We start from the raw sequence: 16,498 nt of genomic DNA, 5'->3' as shown, positions 1-16,498 counted from the left end.
ATAAAATTACCACTATCACTGGAATAGGTTTCTGAACAAACTAACCTTCTGTTCGAGAAGTAGTGTGTTTGTCGGGATTGCTGCAAAAGCCTTGTAGCTTGTTTTGATCTTGTGTGACTACAGATCATAAACAAAAGGGGGCGGGCAGTGAGAATGGAAAGAGAAAACACATTATACATTAAAATCTCAACTATAAATATTGCCAACATTAAGGGGGCTTACATGCTACATAAATATGTTGTTCTGACTTTTATAGAACAGTAGCTCACACATTCATTTCACTATTCATTGGCATGCATTCATTTGTCTAACAGAGTGCACACAATATTCATTTTATGCTTTGCTGTAAATACAATCCATGCAGCCCTTTTGCTGACAGGGGCAGTGAAGACCGCTCCAGATAGAGACAGGTGATCACTTTCAAAGAGCAATAGCGATAACTCTTGACTTTCTCCCTTCTGACTTGCAGTTGCCTTCCTTAGCTCTGTTTGCTAGACCAGTGTTTCTCAACCTTTTTTGGGCCACGGCACACTTGTTCCGTGAAAAAAATCACGAGGCACACCACCATTAAAAAAGTTAAAAAAATTAACTCTGTGCCGGCCTATATTATAATTATGACTGTAAGAAACACTTGCCAAATATTGCTTTCCAGCGGGTTAGCGCTGTGTATTGGCGGCCGCCAGGCTCGTTTGCACTGAGCTTTGGGAAAGAGGAGGAGAAATATTGCTTTCCGGTGGGTTAGAGATGTTCATTGGCGGCCGCCAGGCACGTGACAATGCAAATCGCCCTTCTCATCGCCGCACGTCGCGGCACACCAGCCAGCGTCTCGCGGCACACTAGTGTGCCGCGGAACAGCGGTTGAGAAACGCTGTGCTAGACGATGAAGGTGGTGAAGTCCCTTGGACCAGATAGTGAGCACCTTTTCATCTAATCCAGGGGTCCCCAGACTAAGGCCCAGGGGCCAGATGCGGCCCAATCGCCTTCTAAATCTCGCCCGCAGGCGGTCCGGGAATCAGCACGTTTTTACATGAGTAGAATGTGTCCTTTTATTTAAAATGCATCTCTGGGTTATTTGTGGGGCATAGGAATTCGTTCATTCCCCCCCCCCCAAAAAAAATATAGTTCGGCCACCAACAAGGTCTGAGGGGCAGTGGACCAGCCCCCTGCTGAAACAACAACAAAGATGTTTATTCGGCTTTACGCCCATCATAAAACACAACACAACAAAACAAATCAAATAAAATAGTGGACTCGTACAAGCCACAAATAATATAACACAATTCACAGCTCACAAGGACAAATATTAACAATTCAAAAATAAAAGTTTAAGATTATGATTAAAAATTTAGGCACTACGCTAAAATCAATATCTGATGTCATTATAGAAAATTCTTATACCCTGCTGAAAAAGTTTGCTGACCCCTGATCTAATCAATTTCACTCCCAAGGAAAAAGTAAACACACTAGGAACGCTTTTCCAGACAACCTGTATATTGAGCACTCATCACAACTGATTTGCAGGGAGCTTCGATAACTGTTTAATGAGCATCCATTCAGATTTGTTTGTGGGGAGTCTATATGACTTTGCGTCACAACAAGAGTTACCTTCTACTTTCCGGTGCATCTCCCCATCATTTTCCTTAGTGCAAAAACTCTGATCTCTTAGGGAAGCAGGTTTGCTGTGTAAGGGATCCACATCAGCATTATTTGGTCAACCCGAATTGGTCAGCCAGTATGTGACTGAATCCCACCCAAAAATAGCAACAGCAGGGCTTGCTGATCAGAAGGTCAGTTCGAATCCCCATGACAGGGTGAGCTCCCATTGCTCTGTCCTAGCTCCTGCCCACCTAGCAGTTCAAAAGCATGTCAAAGTGGAAGTAGATGGGAAGGTAAACAGTGTTTCCATGCACTGCTCTGGTTCGCCAGAAGCAGCTTAGTCATGCTGGCCACATGACCCAGAAGCTGTCTGCAGATAGATGCCGGCTCCCTCGGCCAGTAAAGCAAGATGAGTGCCGCAACACCAGAGTCATGTGTGACTGGACCTAATGGTCAGGAGTCCCCTTACCTTTACCCTGCTGTAAGTTCCTGTGCTTTTCTTTGCATGTGACACACATGGTCCAAACAGTCTAAGGTGTTACAATGCACAAGAAAGCACTTTTCCTACTTTTTCTTCCAAATCACTGCTTTGGAAGTTCATTCTGACACACCAGGAAGGATTAAAGTTTCATTTTTTTATCCCTCGTAGTCCATTCCTCCCCCCCCCCCCGATTCTCTTTCCCCTGTCTTTTCCCTAGTATCATGGGATGCATAGTTATTAGAGTCAGATTAGGTAAACTCTTAAGGGACAAACTGGATTAGACAGCTCATGAATTTCCACTGTATAGAGTTGTTAGTGACTCATCACAATAAAACTGGCATCAAATTGTTTTTGTTTTCCCCTTATTATTTTTCTTTCTACCGTATGAATAAATGTTTTATTTGATGGCGATTTCCCCTATGTTCCTCCCAATAAGCTGTTCCCCTGAAACCGTGACTCTCATTAGAAGTTCTGAAGGCACAATGGAGAGCAGTTTCATACACTCAAAATACCAGTCCTATGAGAGATGCTGTTTATTCTTGAAACCCAAGTCCATGTGTTAAGACATGCTAATTTCTCACAAAAAATATGAATGATACCCGTCTATTTTGCCTCATACAGTGGAACCTTGGTTTATGAACACCTCGGTTTATGAATTTTCGGTTTACAAACACCGCGGACCCGTCTGGAATGGATTAATTCACTTTCCATTACTTTCAATGGGAAAGTTCGCTTCAGTTTATGAACGCTTCAGTTTATGAACAGACTTCCGGAACCAATTACGCACATGCTTCGGGCTAAGTACGCTTCAGGTTGAGTACTCCACAGACCCATCTGGAATGGATTAATCCACTTTACATTACTTTCAATGGGAAAGTTTGCTTCAGTTTATGAACGCTTCAGTTTAAGTACTCCACGGACCGTCTGGAACAGATTAATCCACTTTCCATTACTTTCAATTTGAAAGTTCGCTTCAGTTTATGAACGCTTCAGTTTATGAACAGACTTCTGGAACCAATTGTGTTCATAAACCGAGGTACCACTGTATATCAGGTTCTACAAATGCAGAAATTTACTCGCTCTCTTAAAAAAAAAAAAAACCGGGAATTATGGTTAAACCATGCATGGGGCAACTGCCCTCGCCTGCCCACTACCCCACTGTGGATGTTCATGCACTAAAGTGTTTTCTGGAATGCGCATAAGATGTGTGAGAGAATTGTGGGCTGCACATACAATATATTTATTTTGCAGGTAGCCACAGGTGTGTGTCTGTGTGTGCATGCACATGAATGTGGCAGAAAGACTTCTGTCCTGTAATGTCTACAATATCTATTCAAGCATTTCGTGCAAACTGCATACAATCCCATGCTTTTCGATCCCTTTCACAGTGAGATGACTGCAGTAATAGCAGGCCATGAATTATTAGCAGCCTTTAAGAAGGCTTGCTCTGCTTTTGTGTGGGGAAGCACTTCCTCACAAAATGAATCATGCTTGAGATTTATATGGACAATGGTTTATAAATATTTGTATCCAGTAATACAACTGCTGCATTTTTAATTGAATTGAATTAAAGCTATTTCTATGGAACGAGCCACAAAGTTAGTTCCCGCCAACAATAATTATAATATCCATCGACAGCATGTGCAAATCAGCCTATTGTTGATGCAAGTTTGAATTGCATTGTAATTGATTGGACTGAAAAGTGGGATTGAAGACAATGCCCTACTTGCTTCAGAAAACAGGGTGCATCACACCAAAAACATTCAATTCCAAAAATTAATTAATCCAGAGCAGCTCATGATTATTTCCACTTACTGATGAGCACAGATTAGAACTGTCATTCTATCATGAACAAAGCAGAAAGGGGGAAAGTTCTCTTTTTAACAAGCTAGAGTGTGTGGATTTAATAGTGCCAAAGATTTCGTGTGTGTCAAATGGTCACCAGCTCAACTGAAGTGATTTTGAAAGAAAGCCTTAAAAGTAGTTGCTGAGCAATCTGTTACACACTGTTAATGACATGTGGTGTCAAAACTACAAATACAGTTATTCTATGATGCAGACATTCATGGGTACTCGGATGCATATACCGTTCCTTCATCAGTGGTGCAAGCCATGTATGCAAAATAATGAGGGTCTGCATTATTTTCATTTAGTCAAAGATATGGAGGTGTTGAATCAGGCCAACAGCTCATCTGGTCTGCAACTGGTGCAACTGGTATTCAGAGGCATACAGTGGAGGGAGAAAGTCACTATAAAGCAGGCATCCCCAAACTGCGGCCCTCCAGATGTTTTGACCTACAACTACCATGATCCCTAGCTAACAGGACCAGTGGTCAGGGATGATGGTAATTGTAGTCCAAAACATCTGGAGGGGCAAAGTGTGGGGATGCCTGCTATAAAGGTTTGCTCTAGGGTGATAGATCATGGTGAAGGAGGAGAGACCTTAACCACAATCTGAGCAGAGCTAAACCTTGGCTTAGCTGCCACCCCACACCCAGGGAGGAGCAAACAAGGTTCCACTCTCCCTCTCTGGGAGGTGGCATATTCACACAGTCATAGGAAGCCATACCGTGATGAGCAAACCAGGCCACTGAATTGCATTTGCCAGTTTCCTGCCCACCCACTCAGTTTTGAGAGAACCTTTAGGAGCTCCTCGCAATATATTTTTGTTTTAACCACCTTGAACAAATTTGGCACCAGCAGTTAGCTTGGCCCCCTCACTGGTTCTATATGCAAAGTTTTTCTATATTTTGCTCAAGGTGCTTGGAAAACATTGCTGGGTGAGGATTATCTCAATTATCAAAGATATTGCTCAGAATTTCGATTCTCTCTTTTTCTTTTTTTGGGGGGCACTATTTTCCTGCAGTGGGAAAGAAAGGGAAGACCAGCAGGGAAGCAAGTAGGGATGGAGGAGAAATTTGACTCAGTGCACATTTAAAGCCAAATCTATCAAATTCCCATTTCTTCCAAGCCACATGCAAACCGAAACACAAGTATGCTTTGAAATGTCACACTTTTCCAATTTTTGTGGTGCTGTTCTCCAAACAGTGTTTACAAAAACACATCTATTAGTGGAAAGTAGGCATAAAACTGGAGGTATTAGTAGAATAACATGCAAAGAAGCATTAGAATAAATTGATTGCAAACTACATGTGATTATTAGAATAAATTAGTGCTAAAATGCTGGTGATTTCCATGAGGATTAAAATAAATAAATTGCTAATTGTTGCATAATGTGGATAACTTAACTTAAGTCCGGGAAAATGAGACACCAAAACAACCAAACTGGATGGGCTCTCCCATCCCGGAAAGCAAGCAGGCAGGCAGGCAGGCAGGCAAGAAAATATTGAATACCTGGGACTTCTTATTCTCAGAGGCAGAAGGCAGAGAGAAAGATAGCGGTGAAGTCACCTCCCTGGATCCTGACAACAACGAACAAGGTGAGTGCACCGTGGCAGGAGATTTGTTCTGTGGTACTGTTGGGGTCCTGGGTCTTGAAGATGGAGGGCAAGCTCTGAAGTTTGAATGAACAGAGGACTCTCTCTGTGGAGAAGGGGCTTTCATATGATAGCCTGGAGGAGTGGGTGAAGTCGAATCTGTATGAGAAGCTTGCCAATGAGGTGAAAGAGCTATTGAATACGTAGCTGGGTCCTTAACAATGGCTTGCGGTAAACGTCCGTTTGACCGGCAGCTAGAATCCATTAAGGTTGGAGAGAGAGAGCACTTGTCTGCAGTGGGGGAAACGGCATCCCTTTGGCTAACACCAGGAGGAGACAGTGGATAGGACTTAGCGGTAAAAGTGGGGGAATAGGTATGCACCTTCTTAGACTTTTCAGGCCCTCTGGCTTTGTGGGCAGGAGAGTGGGCCCCTTTCCTAGGGGCGTGGGGAGGCAAGGAGAAAGTGGAAGGTTTCGACTGTAACAGAGGAGACACAACTGTTTTTCTATAGGAAGAAATGGTGGGCGACAAAGGGCGCAATTTGTCAGGGGAAAGTGCCCTGGTGTCAAGGTGCCTTTTAGGAGACGGGGACCTAGTTCTAAGAGTAGGGCTGGACTTTGAAAACGAGGCCATGCGATTGGGCATGGTAGAAAACACTGAAAGACGAAATTCCTCTTGGCTTGGAGAGGCCGACCTAATTGAATACTCCGAGGCAGCTTTCTTAGGGGTCGGAGGGGTCATTTTAAACTTTTGGTCTATTGCCAGCGTTGAAGAGCCTAAGGAATTGGGAGAAAACGTAGCAGGGCAAGATGCAGGAGAAAAGGGTCTTTTTGGAGCGGAGCCTGACTTCAAAATAGCAGTCAGAAGAGAGAGCCTAGTTGGTAGTGGTGACTTAGTTCCGGATTTCAGAAGGTTCCCACTAGAAGACATTTGGCTGCCAGGGTTGTTCACACTGTAGATGGTGGAAGAGGAACCATGAAGAGGAGAAGACAGAGGCTTTGGACTAGGGGATAATAAGTGTGTTGTGATATAGATGGGAGCCACAGACAAGGGGGCAAACCTCTTGGGCGGGAGAGGAGAAGCGGCCTGAGGGGATGAGCTATGAAGCGTGTCTGCTGAACTGTAAGCCTGTGAGGAAGAAGGGCAGGAGTCTTTGCTTGATAAAGGGGATGAGGTGGGCTCATATTTCTGGGGAAGATTCCTAGCCTGGAGACCACTGGGCAACTGAGCCCCATCTGAAAGGCTGTGACTTTGGAAAGAAGGTCTTTGCAATATGGGAGAAGGGAGCCTGTAAGAAGCAGTAGACTGTAAATAGGTAGTTGTCTGGCGTACGGAGGACCCATTTGCAGACTGCCATTGGCTGTGGGATTCTTGAAGAGAAGAGGCTTGGTGGACAGCGGGAGACGGATCCTGCTCTACCGTCAGGTTAGTTGGAGAAAGCAAATGAGCAACAAGTGGCTTATAAGAAGGATGATCAGAGGTAGACAGAGGAGAAGTTAACTGGAGAGGGGAAAAGAAAAAGAAATGTTAATACAGAGCAGCAACCGTGATGTTCTTCAAATTATGCATCCTATTTCCATTCACTACATCTGCCATGTGCTTTAACAGCATAACACCTCCTTTAATTATCAGTTGTGTGCTGCATTGCTAAGTGATTGCTATTTAATATTAAATATTAAATAGTTTGTTGGCACTTTGCTTTATTTACATAAAAGAAAGATATCAGTGTTCTAGATTCAATACTAATTTGTTTCCCACTTTTCCACAAATAATAATACTGTAATAAATGTCATTCGCAACTGTGGGTTGTGAAGAGAAGATATAAAAAGCTTCAGGTTTTTAAAATGCAAACCCAGAAAGGATATTAGCAGACACCTTGGTGTTATGTGGAATTGCAAAGTGACCTAATGGCTGCAAATGGGCTCACAGTTATACATGCACATCTCCCCAAGAAGTTGATGTGAAGACATAAGCATTGCTGTGTCCTGACTTGAGGACACCAAGCACATTCCTTAGCACCACCTGGCAAATGTTTTTGCACTTTTCCCGTGAAAACAAGTGCTGCTTAAAGGATTCTCTAACAGCTTACAAATCAGAATATATATATCTCACGCATATATAACATGTTTTACTATGTTTTTTATATGTTGTAAGCTACCCAGAGTGGCTGGGGAAACCAGATGGGCAGGGTATAAATCATTTTGTTATGTATTTATGATTATTATTATTAATAATAATAATCATGACTAACCCACTGGCATGGGATGCAAACTAGTACCTATTATATATATATGGAATTCCATATATACCGAGTTTCCAGTTTCTTCCATAAAGAGAATTTCTCTAAAGGAATAAGGTTCTTCTTGGTCGGGTGAGCACTAATAATATAAGCAGCATTTTATACAGCATACTAGTGTTGATTACATCTTCCTTAGTTCCATGGTCCAAATCTGTTTCAGTCTTCCCCTCATGGGTACCTTACCCCATTAAAAAAAACTGTCCCAGTTACACACACACACACACACACACACACACACAATCACAATCACAATCGTCAACTCAAGTTGAGATATGCAAGCAAAGTAGGGCAGGTGGAAATAAGCATTCCCAAAGGTAAAAAAGGACCCCTGACAGTTAAGTCCAGTCGTGAACGACTCTGGGGTTGCAGCGCTCATCTTGCTTTACTGGCCGAGGGAACCGACGTTTGTCCACAGACAGTTTTTCCGGGTCATGTGGCCAGCATGACTAAGCCGCTTCTGGCAAAACCAGAGCAGCGCATGGAAATGCTGTTTACCTTCCCACCAGCGCGGTACCTATTTATCTACTTGCACTTTGACGTGCTTTCGAACTGCTAGGTTGGCAGGAGCTGGGACCAAACAGCGATATATTGAAGCAAAAACATCCAGGAACGATAGTGTCATTCTGAATAATTTAGAGAATGGTTATTGTTGCTGTTATCATTCACTTGGTTTCCAAAATCCCAATTGTTTTAGAGCTAATTGATGAGGAGCTTCTTCACTCCCTTCCCTACAGTCTTTGACACAGCAAAACTGATCTTTTGAGCACTGCAATGTGCTTTGGTCTCATCATAAGTTAAACTATTATGAAAACCATTGGGGATAAGTAGCCGGGGGCAAAATACAAGATGTAGAAGTGAAGTCAAGAAAGCATAAGGGAATTCAGAAAAGTGTCCTGTATGCAATTCAAGCCTGTTGGGGGGTTTGATGTATCCCACTGTATTCATCACAGTGCTAATTATTAATTTCTGGGGTCTTTGTGCAGTCGAGTCGACATCAAGCCACTATGTGTCAAAAATATAGTTTTGTTTAAGAGTAGTAGCTTGTCTGGAGTAAGCATGGCCAGAATTGTCAATCAGTCAAGCTTTACTGGTAGATCTCTGGGTGATTTTCAGTAGATCAGCATGTGTTTTTGACACAAAGCTCTTCTGCTCCTAAATTATGTTGTTGAGAAATGAATTTTAAGGGGCAACCAGGAATGGTGTGTGTGTGTGAGAGAGAGAGAGAGAGAGAAGAGAGAGAGAGAGAGAGAGAGAGAGAGAGAGAGAGAGAGAGAGAGAGAGAGAGAGAGAGAGATTGTACACTTGGTTCTGGTACTGATCACAAATCCTGGCTTGAACATGTGTTCAGAAGCACCCTGTCCTTTAATTCTTACTATATGTCTGCTCAGCTGAGCCCCAGTTTTGCACCCAGCTCTCAATGATGAACCTCAGGTTTCCAAAAAAACAAAAACAAAGTAGGCACAAGATGCAAGAGTCCTGGTCTGTAGGAAGCAATCTTTACACATATATCTCAAATCAGATAAGGTACGAGTCTACTAACTACATTTGAAACATTCCCCACCCCCTCAGAATCTTTATTTTACAAGTTACAGTGCCACAAGTTAGGCAGCCCCCCAAAATGGATTTGAGACAGATCTGCAGCCAATCTCAGCTCTGAAACAAGTGTATATGGTTAATTCAGTCCCCGTGTTTACCAGCACATGCTTGCCACATTCGTCCTTTACCATTTCAGTTAAAAATAAATGTAGGTGTACAGCAATCTAAAAAAACCTAACTTATTAAAAAGCCTGCAGATTTGGTACTGGATCCAGCTTCTTCCACTAGAGGAAAAGAAGCACTGAATCCAGCCCATTAGCAAAAGTTAGTTTCGTTGATTACATTACCCGATTGCTTGGTCCAGTGAATAGTTCTGCCTGCTTCAGAGTAATACTGTGAGACTAAAAGCAGTCACAAATGTTCATTGATCTGTAGGATGCCTGCACAGAATGCCAGCAAATCTCATATTCAAATAAGTCATGTTTGCACACACTGGGAAGCAATTTATACATGATGATCCACAGGCAAGAGAGTTGCAATTTCCTACGTCAAAACAAATTACAAAGCTGCCTTATATTGGTCCATCAAGCATAGTCTAGACCAGGCATCCCCAAACTGCGGCCCTCCAGATGTTTTGACCTACAACTCCCATGATCCCTAGCTAACAGGACCAGTGGTCGGGGAAGATGGGAATTGTAGTCCAAAACATCTGGAGGGCCAAAGTTTGGGGATGCCTGGTCTACACTGAGTGGCAGTGGCTGTGGAGTGTTTCAGATAGGAATGTTTACCAGAGTTTCCTAGAAATGGCAGACATTGAGCCTGGGATCTTTGGGATATAAAGCCTGTGCTGTGCTACTGAGCAAAAGCCCTTCCCTTCCTTTATTTCCTTAATGACTCCTACCCAAATATATATAGAGAGTGTGTGTGTGTGTAGATTTTTGTCATGTGTAAAGTAGTCCTAAGTAGAATGCTCGCTCAGGTTGTGTTGTTTCAGCCATCATTAGGTGAAGCAGTATAATAACAGTCTACACCAGGCACCCCCAAACTGCGGCCCTCCAGATGTTTCGGCCTACATCTCCCATGATCCCTAGCTAACAGGACCAGTGGTCGGGGATGATGGGAATTGTAGTCCAAAACATCTGGAGGGGCGAAGTTTGGGGATGCCTGGTCTACACCAACTTTCTCCAAAGTGGTGATTTCCAGATATTATGGACTATAAATCCCACCATCTCTGGCCACTGGCCATGCTGGCAGGGGCTGATGGGAGTCCAAAACACCTGAAGGATATCAGCTTGGGGAAGGCTGGACTACTTCCATTTGCCATAACTGCAAAGTGCCATTCAAAGTACAAAAAAATGTTGCAGTGCCGTGTGCTTTTCCCACCACCACACCAATCTCTTCCGCTAGACAAGCAGCTTCTCTCAGCCATGGAAGGCAATAAAATACGTGAGGGACTAATTCGTAACTGAGCAAGTTAACGAATAAACAGCAAGTCTAACCAAGAATAGTACAAATAGACAGGTTTTCATAGAGATGGCAATATTTTCTTTCCCACGCATGATCACAATTAGGAAAACAAGATACCTGAGAATGTTTCTGTTGGCTGACAGAACTGTAAGAGATCTCAGTGTTCAGTGGTAACTGTGGGGCTGTCGGATGTCCTCTGGATTCACCGCTCGGAGACAAACAGGATGGATCCAGACCCTTAGATCTTCCATGTCCATATCCGTTGCCTAGTGGAGTGTTTTTGTCCTCATCCGAGTCCGTAATGAAGACAAATTCAGCTTTGAATAGGTCATCCCCTTCCATTTCCCCTCTGCTTGCCTTGTGATCTTTGGCTTGGAAAAGTTTGTGGTGACTGTTTGTGCAACTGGCAGAGCCACCGTTTCCCTTGTTTCCACTTCCTACAGCCTGACCTCCAGGAACTGCTTCGGCCTATTGTAAAATAACAAAAACAAACCAGACTTGGGTCAACTGTTTTACTTTCATAAGCTCGTTTTCCTTACCAGCCAAAAGAATTAAGAATTTGTAGTACACACTAATGTTACAGTGCATTGAAAAACATGTCCAACGTCTCAGGCACCAGAAAAGATGGGGAATGGCACAGACAAAGAAAGTGGGGCTTGTATTGTTGACATAATGAGCTTTACACTGTTGGCGACTTCCCTCTTCCCTCAACACACTGTCTTTCCTATAAATGTGGCCCGATACAAGGGAAGACACTTGCCGCTTTCAAGCAGCACCAAAACAGTGAGGGGGGAGACTCCAGAAGAAATCATTCACATTTTATTAGGAACAATAAAGGAACTGGGGTGGAGGCAGGTGCAGTCGAGCAGAATGGACTATGAGACCCCTTTAAAGCAGGCAGGACGGAGACTGGGTTCTGGCTGTGAGCTGCAGGAAGAGCAAAAGACTGGCTCCCACGCTCCTCAGATGGAAAAATCTGGGGCAAAGCCCCAGATAGACATTTTGGTACAAAGCATCATTGTTTTGTTACAGGGACCCATTCAGAGGTCCTGCAGATTGTGGCCATTAACCCCTCAAATGCCAGAAACAGCTTTGCTGTGGCTCCTGAATTAGAGACTGGAGGCTGTCCCCAACAAGGCACCATATATTTTAAACAACAAATACAATATCTTAGCTTAACAAATATCTTAGCTTACAAATCTTAGCTAACAAATATCTTAGCTTACAATATCTTAGCTTAACAAATACAATATCTTCCCCCGCCCAGAGTGGCTGGGGGAACCCGGCCAGATGGGCGGGGTATAAATAATAAATTATTAAATTATTATTATTATTATTAGCTTGTATCACAAGGTAGGACTCCATGAGGGAATAGCTCTTACGTACTGTACACTTAACCCTAGTACACATTGTGCTCGTTCAGGAATACCTCCTAGGAACTTCTTGTGTAAACACATTGGCTTGGGGAAACGGAGTCGGCACTCCTTAAGGTTACCTCCTTTGGGGATTTAAAGAGCACAACTGAAGGCATGATTGGAAAGACTTTCTGCTTAATCCAGCAGAGCATACTCACAGAACATTGCTATAGGATTGGGATTCGTATGGATGTCATTTTAGAGGTCCCCTTCCAAGCCTGTGATTTTATATCTGTAAAACAGGGTTCTGTAGAAAAATGAGGATGACCAAATGATCAAACCTGTCTCTGTTAAATTAGTGGCTCTGGCCAAGTCTGTTAAGCGTCTCTTTGCAAGACTAAAGAGAGTACAGGTGACTGGTTGCCAAAGAATTTACTAGCTGGGTATGCTTCCCAAAGGTGGGCTGAAATGGGCAGGCTTTCCCTATCCCTCCTGGCTGGTTGTGATGTTCTCAAGGTGTGATGAAGAACAAAGGGCAGCTATAATGCAGCCAAAACTAAAAACATTTTTGAAGAAGGTTCAAACATTAATGCAGTGCTGAAATAAAGATCACTTCCGGGAAACCCACAAGTTGAGCATTTTGTCATAATTTGTTTGCACAAAGTTTGTGGGGAGGGTTAGATGACTTCCTTGATTTATTGAGCATTCATCATCTGATTTGATTATGGAGATGTTGTTTGACATTAAATCAATCACAGTTACCCTACATTTTCCAGCACATTTCCCCACCTGCTTGCTTTTCAAAAAATGTCCAGGTTTTTTTGGGGGGGGGATGGGTGGTCAGAAAGTGGGCCTGTCACTAGAGCACCAAATAAACTTTAATTATGAAACTAGGTTTGCTGGCATGTGAGTGAATCCAACCTGAAAATAAGAACAGATGATATTGCTTGTAAACAGGAAAGATTGCAAGCAAAGAGGGCCTATGCAGATGGCAGCCAACCTATTTCAAGACAGCTTGAAAGACTGTCTCCACACAAACATAAATCAGTATGATAATATAAATGGGGTGGTGGTGGAACCTACCTTGTGCCCACTAATTTCTCGAGAGTTTCTATCCACAGGTCCCTCTGCAAGAAATGTTGTGGCATCAGCGATGTAGAACTGGGTTGGAAGACTTCCAAACGAAGGAACAAAAGTGAACCTCAGAAATTCAGAAGGAACCTACAAAATATATATTTGCATGTGAAGAGGATATTTAACAAAGAACATACTGTATAGTAATGCTGCGTTACAATGTCTGAACCACCTTGCAGTCATTTCACTGGACCTAACTTCAGGTGGGTATTTTCTCTGATGACCTGGAGTGAGGATAATCTCTTCTGACTTCTTTTACTGTTCATATTTTCTCATCTATATCAGCTTTCCCTAGTCAACCCAGACTGAATTTGCCCTTGCTGACTCAGACCTTATCCACACTTTTCCTCTGTTCTTTCCAAGCATGGCCCACAATTTAGAAGTCCATGTTCAAGCCCTCCCTTTTGAAAACCCACTCTTTAAAGCTCAATCAGAGCAAATGGCAACTCTTGGAAAACCTGATTCGATGTTTGCTCCAATTCAGCTTAAAAGGGTGAGGATGTTTTGTGTTTTTTTTTAAGGGAAAGCTCATGGCAAAAGCAAAACAATACAGAACAAATGCTTGGACATGGAGCGTTAGTGCTAGACCTCTCCCTGGAAAGAGTGGAGAAAACAAGTTTGTTCCATCTTCCATGTGACAACCCTTGGATATTTGAAGATAGGTGTCATATCTCCTCTCAGCCTCCTCTTTTCCAAGTTAAACATACCCAGCTCCCTCAACCATTCTTCATGCTCTCGATCATCTTAGTTGCCCTCCTTTGCGCATGTTCTAGCTTGTCAATATCCTTCTTACAATCTTGTAATAGGACCACCTTGCCTGGGAAACTATGTTTTCCCCAAGCTCCTGCCATGTTACTGTGAGCTGGAAAAGTAATTGTTTTTGTTGCTGTTCGTCTGTCTTTTAGAAGCATGGGTAGAAAAGCAAGTACGGTAAATGGAGATGGAACAGTTCAAGCAGATGGCAATACTTTCTTTCTCTACCACCACCCCCCAACCACTTTTCCTGCAGCACACACACCAGGATTTTACTAGTCAATCTAAAGTTTCAATTGTGGGCGTGATGCCATAATCAGATCAGCATTTATGCTTCCAGTGGGAATACTCCGTTTTATAAGCACACTAAACAGATAGAATGGATCCACTCCATGCTTTTGCAATTAGCAGCACCATTTTACAAGAGATATGACTCATTTTAAAGTATCTCATCAGTTTAACCACCAGCATATTGTAAAATGTTAAGCCAAGCTCTCCCCCAGCAAATAAAGTTAGATGCTTTCATTACCTTGTAAAAAAATGCAGTTTTACAGTTGAGGCTACATAGCCAGAGCCAACTCACCATTCCTATGCAGTTTAGCAGAAGAATATGGCCCAAAACTGATTTTTTTTTTTTTTAAGACTCAACATGATCGAGAAAGAACTGCTGATTATAGAACACCCACAGACTTTCAAGATGTGTTATACTAAAACTGAGTCCTTCTAACCACTAATTATGTGGAGAGAATTGGCCAACAGATAGTGTTTGCTTGTATGTGTACAGAAAGCAATAAAAATGCTTGGCCTCCATAGCAGCTGGTAAAAAATATATATGGGGCAGGACATGTGTGGCAACAGTCTATCACAAATCTGTAAATACAGGGGAACTCAATAGCAGTCTTGTGGTAAATTAGAGAACACCACATTTCTTGAGATATAGGCCGTGCACACGCTTGCTTACTCTGCATCCAAGTGTGGTTTGCGAAGTGGTATACACGAGTGTTAGCCACCATCTATATCTATCTATCCTGTTGTTTCTTATGGAATACTCCTGTAAGGGGAAGGGATTATAGAGAAACCCCCCCCCCCTCTCATCAGGAGCAGTCCGTCTCCAAGCAGTCATGAAAGCGCAGGGTCTGAAGGGGCTAGTCAGGAGACGGAGAAGGAGTTCCAGGGCTCTGGCAGCATGGGAGAGCCCCTGCTCCACAGGCGGGTAGAGAGAGAGGCGGGAAGGGTGGACAGGGAGAAAGCAGATCGTAGACCCTTCCCCCCAACACCGGAATTAAGGAGGAGGAGAAAGGGGAGGAGATTCACTGTCCCAAGGCTTTTATGTTGGTCAAAGTCGCGAAAAGGGGCAGTGCCGGATTCTGATACGGAATGAGAAGACATGAAACCAACAGCTCACTACACTATAAATAATGTGCACCAATAAAGACTTTTGAAGGACAAGTATGTGGAAGGTTGTTACTCAGGAGAAGTCTTAACAACCCTGACAACTCCACTTTGATGTATATCCCCCCCTCCCCCCAAAAAAACAAAACCAATAACTAGTTTTGATCTTTACTGTGGTTTTATAATTTGTTGGAAGCTGCCCAGTGTGGTCGGGGCAACTCAGTCAGATGGCCAGCATATACCGGTAAATAAAAAATTATTATTACTTATCTGAATTGAGAGAAAAAACCACCTAGCTGTGTTTTAAGCTGGTAGTGTGTACACAGACATAAACCCACATCACCCATCAGCGTGAGATGTTAAGCTCAAAGTGTCAGAGATACAGGCAGAAAAGGCAGGAGAGTGAGTTCAGTAGTGCTTGGCACTGCAAGACGTTGATTTGACACACTCCTCTGTGAAAGTACCAATGGCTGACATAGCTGTCAGTCACTTGGAGGGCACCAAGCTAAGGATTTCACAGATCTATCAGGCCCACATGCTACAATTTTACATTTTAAGAGTTCATTCAGATCACTCTCGTTTGGGGTTATCTGGAACATGAAGAAGTTTCCCCAAAGCCTCAGGGTGTTCTAGCCAGCAACACATGGCACAGATATAGAGAATCACAGGGGCGTAGGAAGATAGGGGCGGTAGGGGCGGATTGCCCCGAGCGACACGATCCCAGGGGCGCCATCGCCACTGCCCGCCCCGCCCCAAAACGCGCACCACGTCATCGCGCACGGCGCGCCCCGCCCCCAAAACGTGTGCGGATCCGAGGGAAGCCTACCTGCTCTGTTGGCTCCGCCCCCTGGCACAAGTTCCCAGCCCAAGTTCCCAGCCTGCATCCCCATTAGCCAAAGCTGGGTGCAGGCCAGGATCCAGTTCCTGATAGGCAGAGGGGGTTTGAGTCCCCACCACTTATTAGGAAGGGCACCACTGTTCCAGTTCCCCCCCTCAGGTCCCTGGTGAAGCCTTTGCCATCCTGCAGTGCCGTGGCACCAAAAGGGG

The 16,498-nt window shown here is 43.6% G+C and overlaps 1 protein-coding gene across 4 annotated transcripts in view; it reads right to left on the bottom strand.

The window, feature by feature from the left end:
• The window catches only part of MLIP (muscular LMNA interacting protein), a 48,297-nt gene that overhangs the window by 18,415 nt on the left and 13,384 nt on the right, over positions 1-16,498 (bottom strand). For 3 of the 4 annotated variants that reach the window (XM_035109785.2, XM_060272490.1, XM_035109782.2), the window contains exons 2-5: positions 13,256-13,393; positions 10,935-11,285; positions 5,432-7,015; positions 46-117 (exon numbers count right to left, since the gene is read on the bottom strand). In XM_035109785.2, coding sequence (XP_034965676.1) covers positions 46-117; positions 5,432-7,015; positions 10,935-11,285; positions 13,256-13,393 — 2,145 coding nt within the window. The remainder of the gene's footprint in view (positions 1-45; positions 118-5,431; positions 7,016-10,934; positions 11,286-13,255; positions 13,394-16,498) is intronic. The other variant, XM_035109786.2, reaches the window with a different exon arrangement.

The sequence above is a fragment of the Zootoca vivipara genome, chromosome 3, assembly GCF_963506605.1.
Source record: "Zootoca vivipara chromosome 3, rZooViv1.1, whole genome shotgun sequence".
NCBI lineage: Eukaryota > Metazoa > Chordata > Lepidosauria > Squamata > Lacertidae > Zootoca > Zootoca vivipara.
Note: the sequence above shows the minus strand (reverse complement) of the source record. Positions and strands in the feature narration are given on the sequence as shown.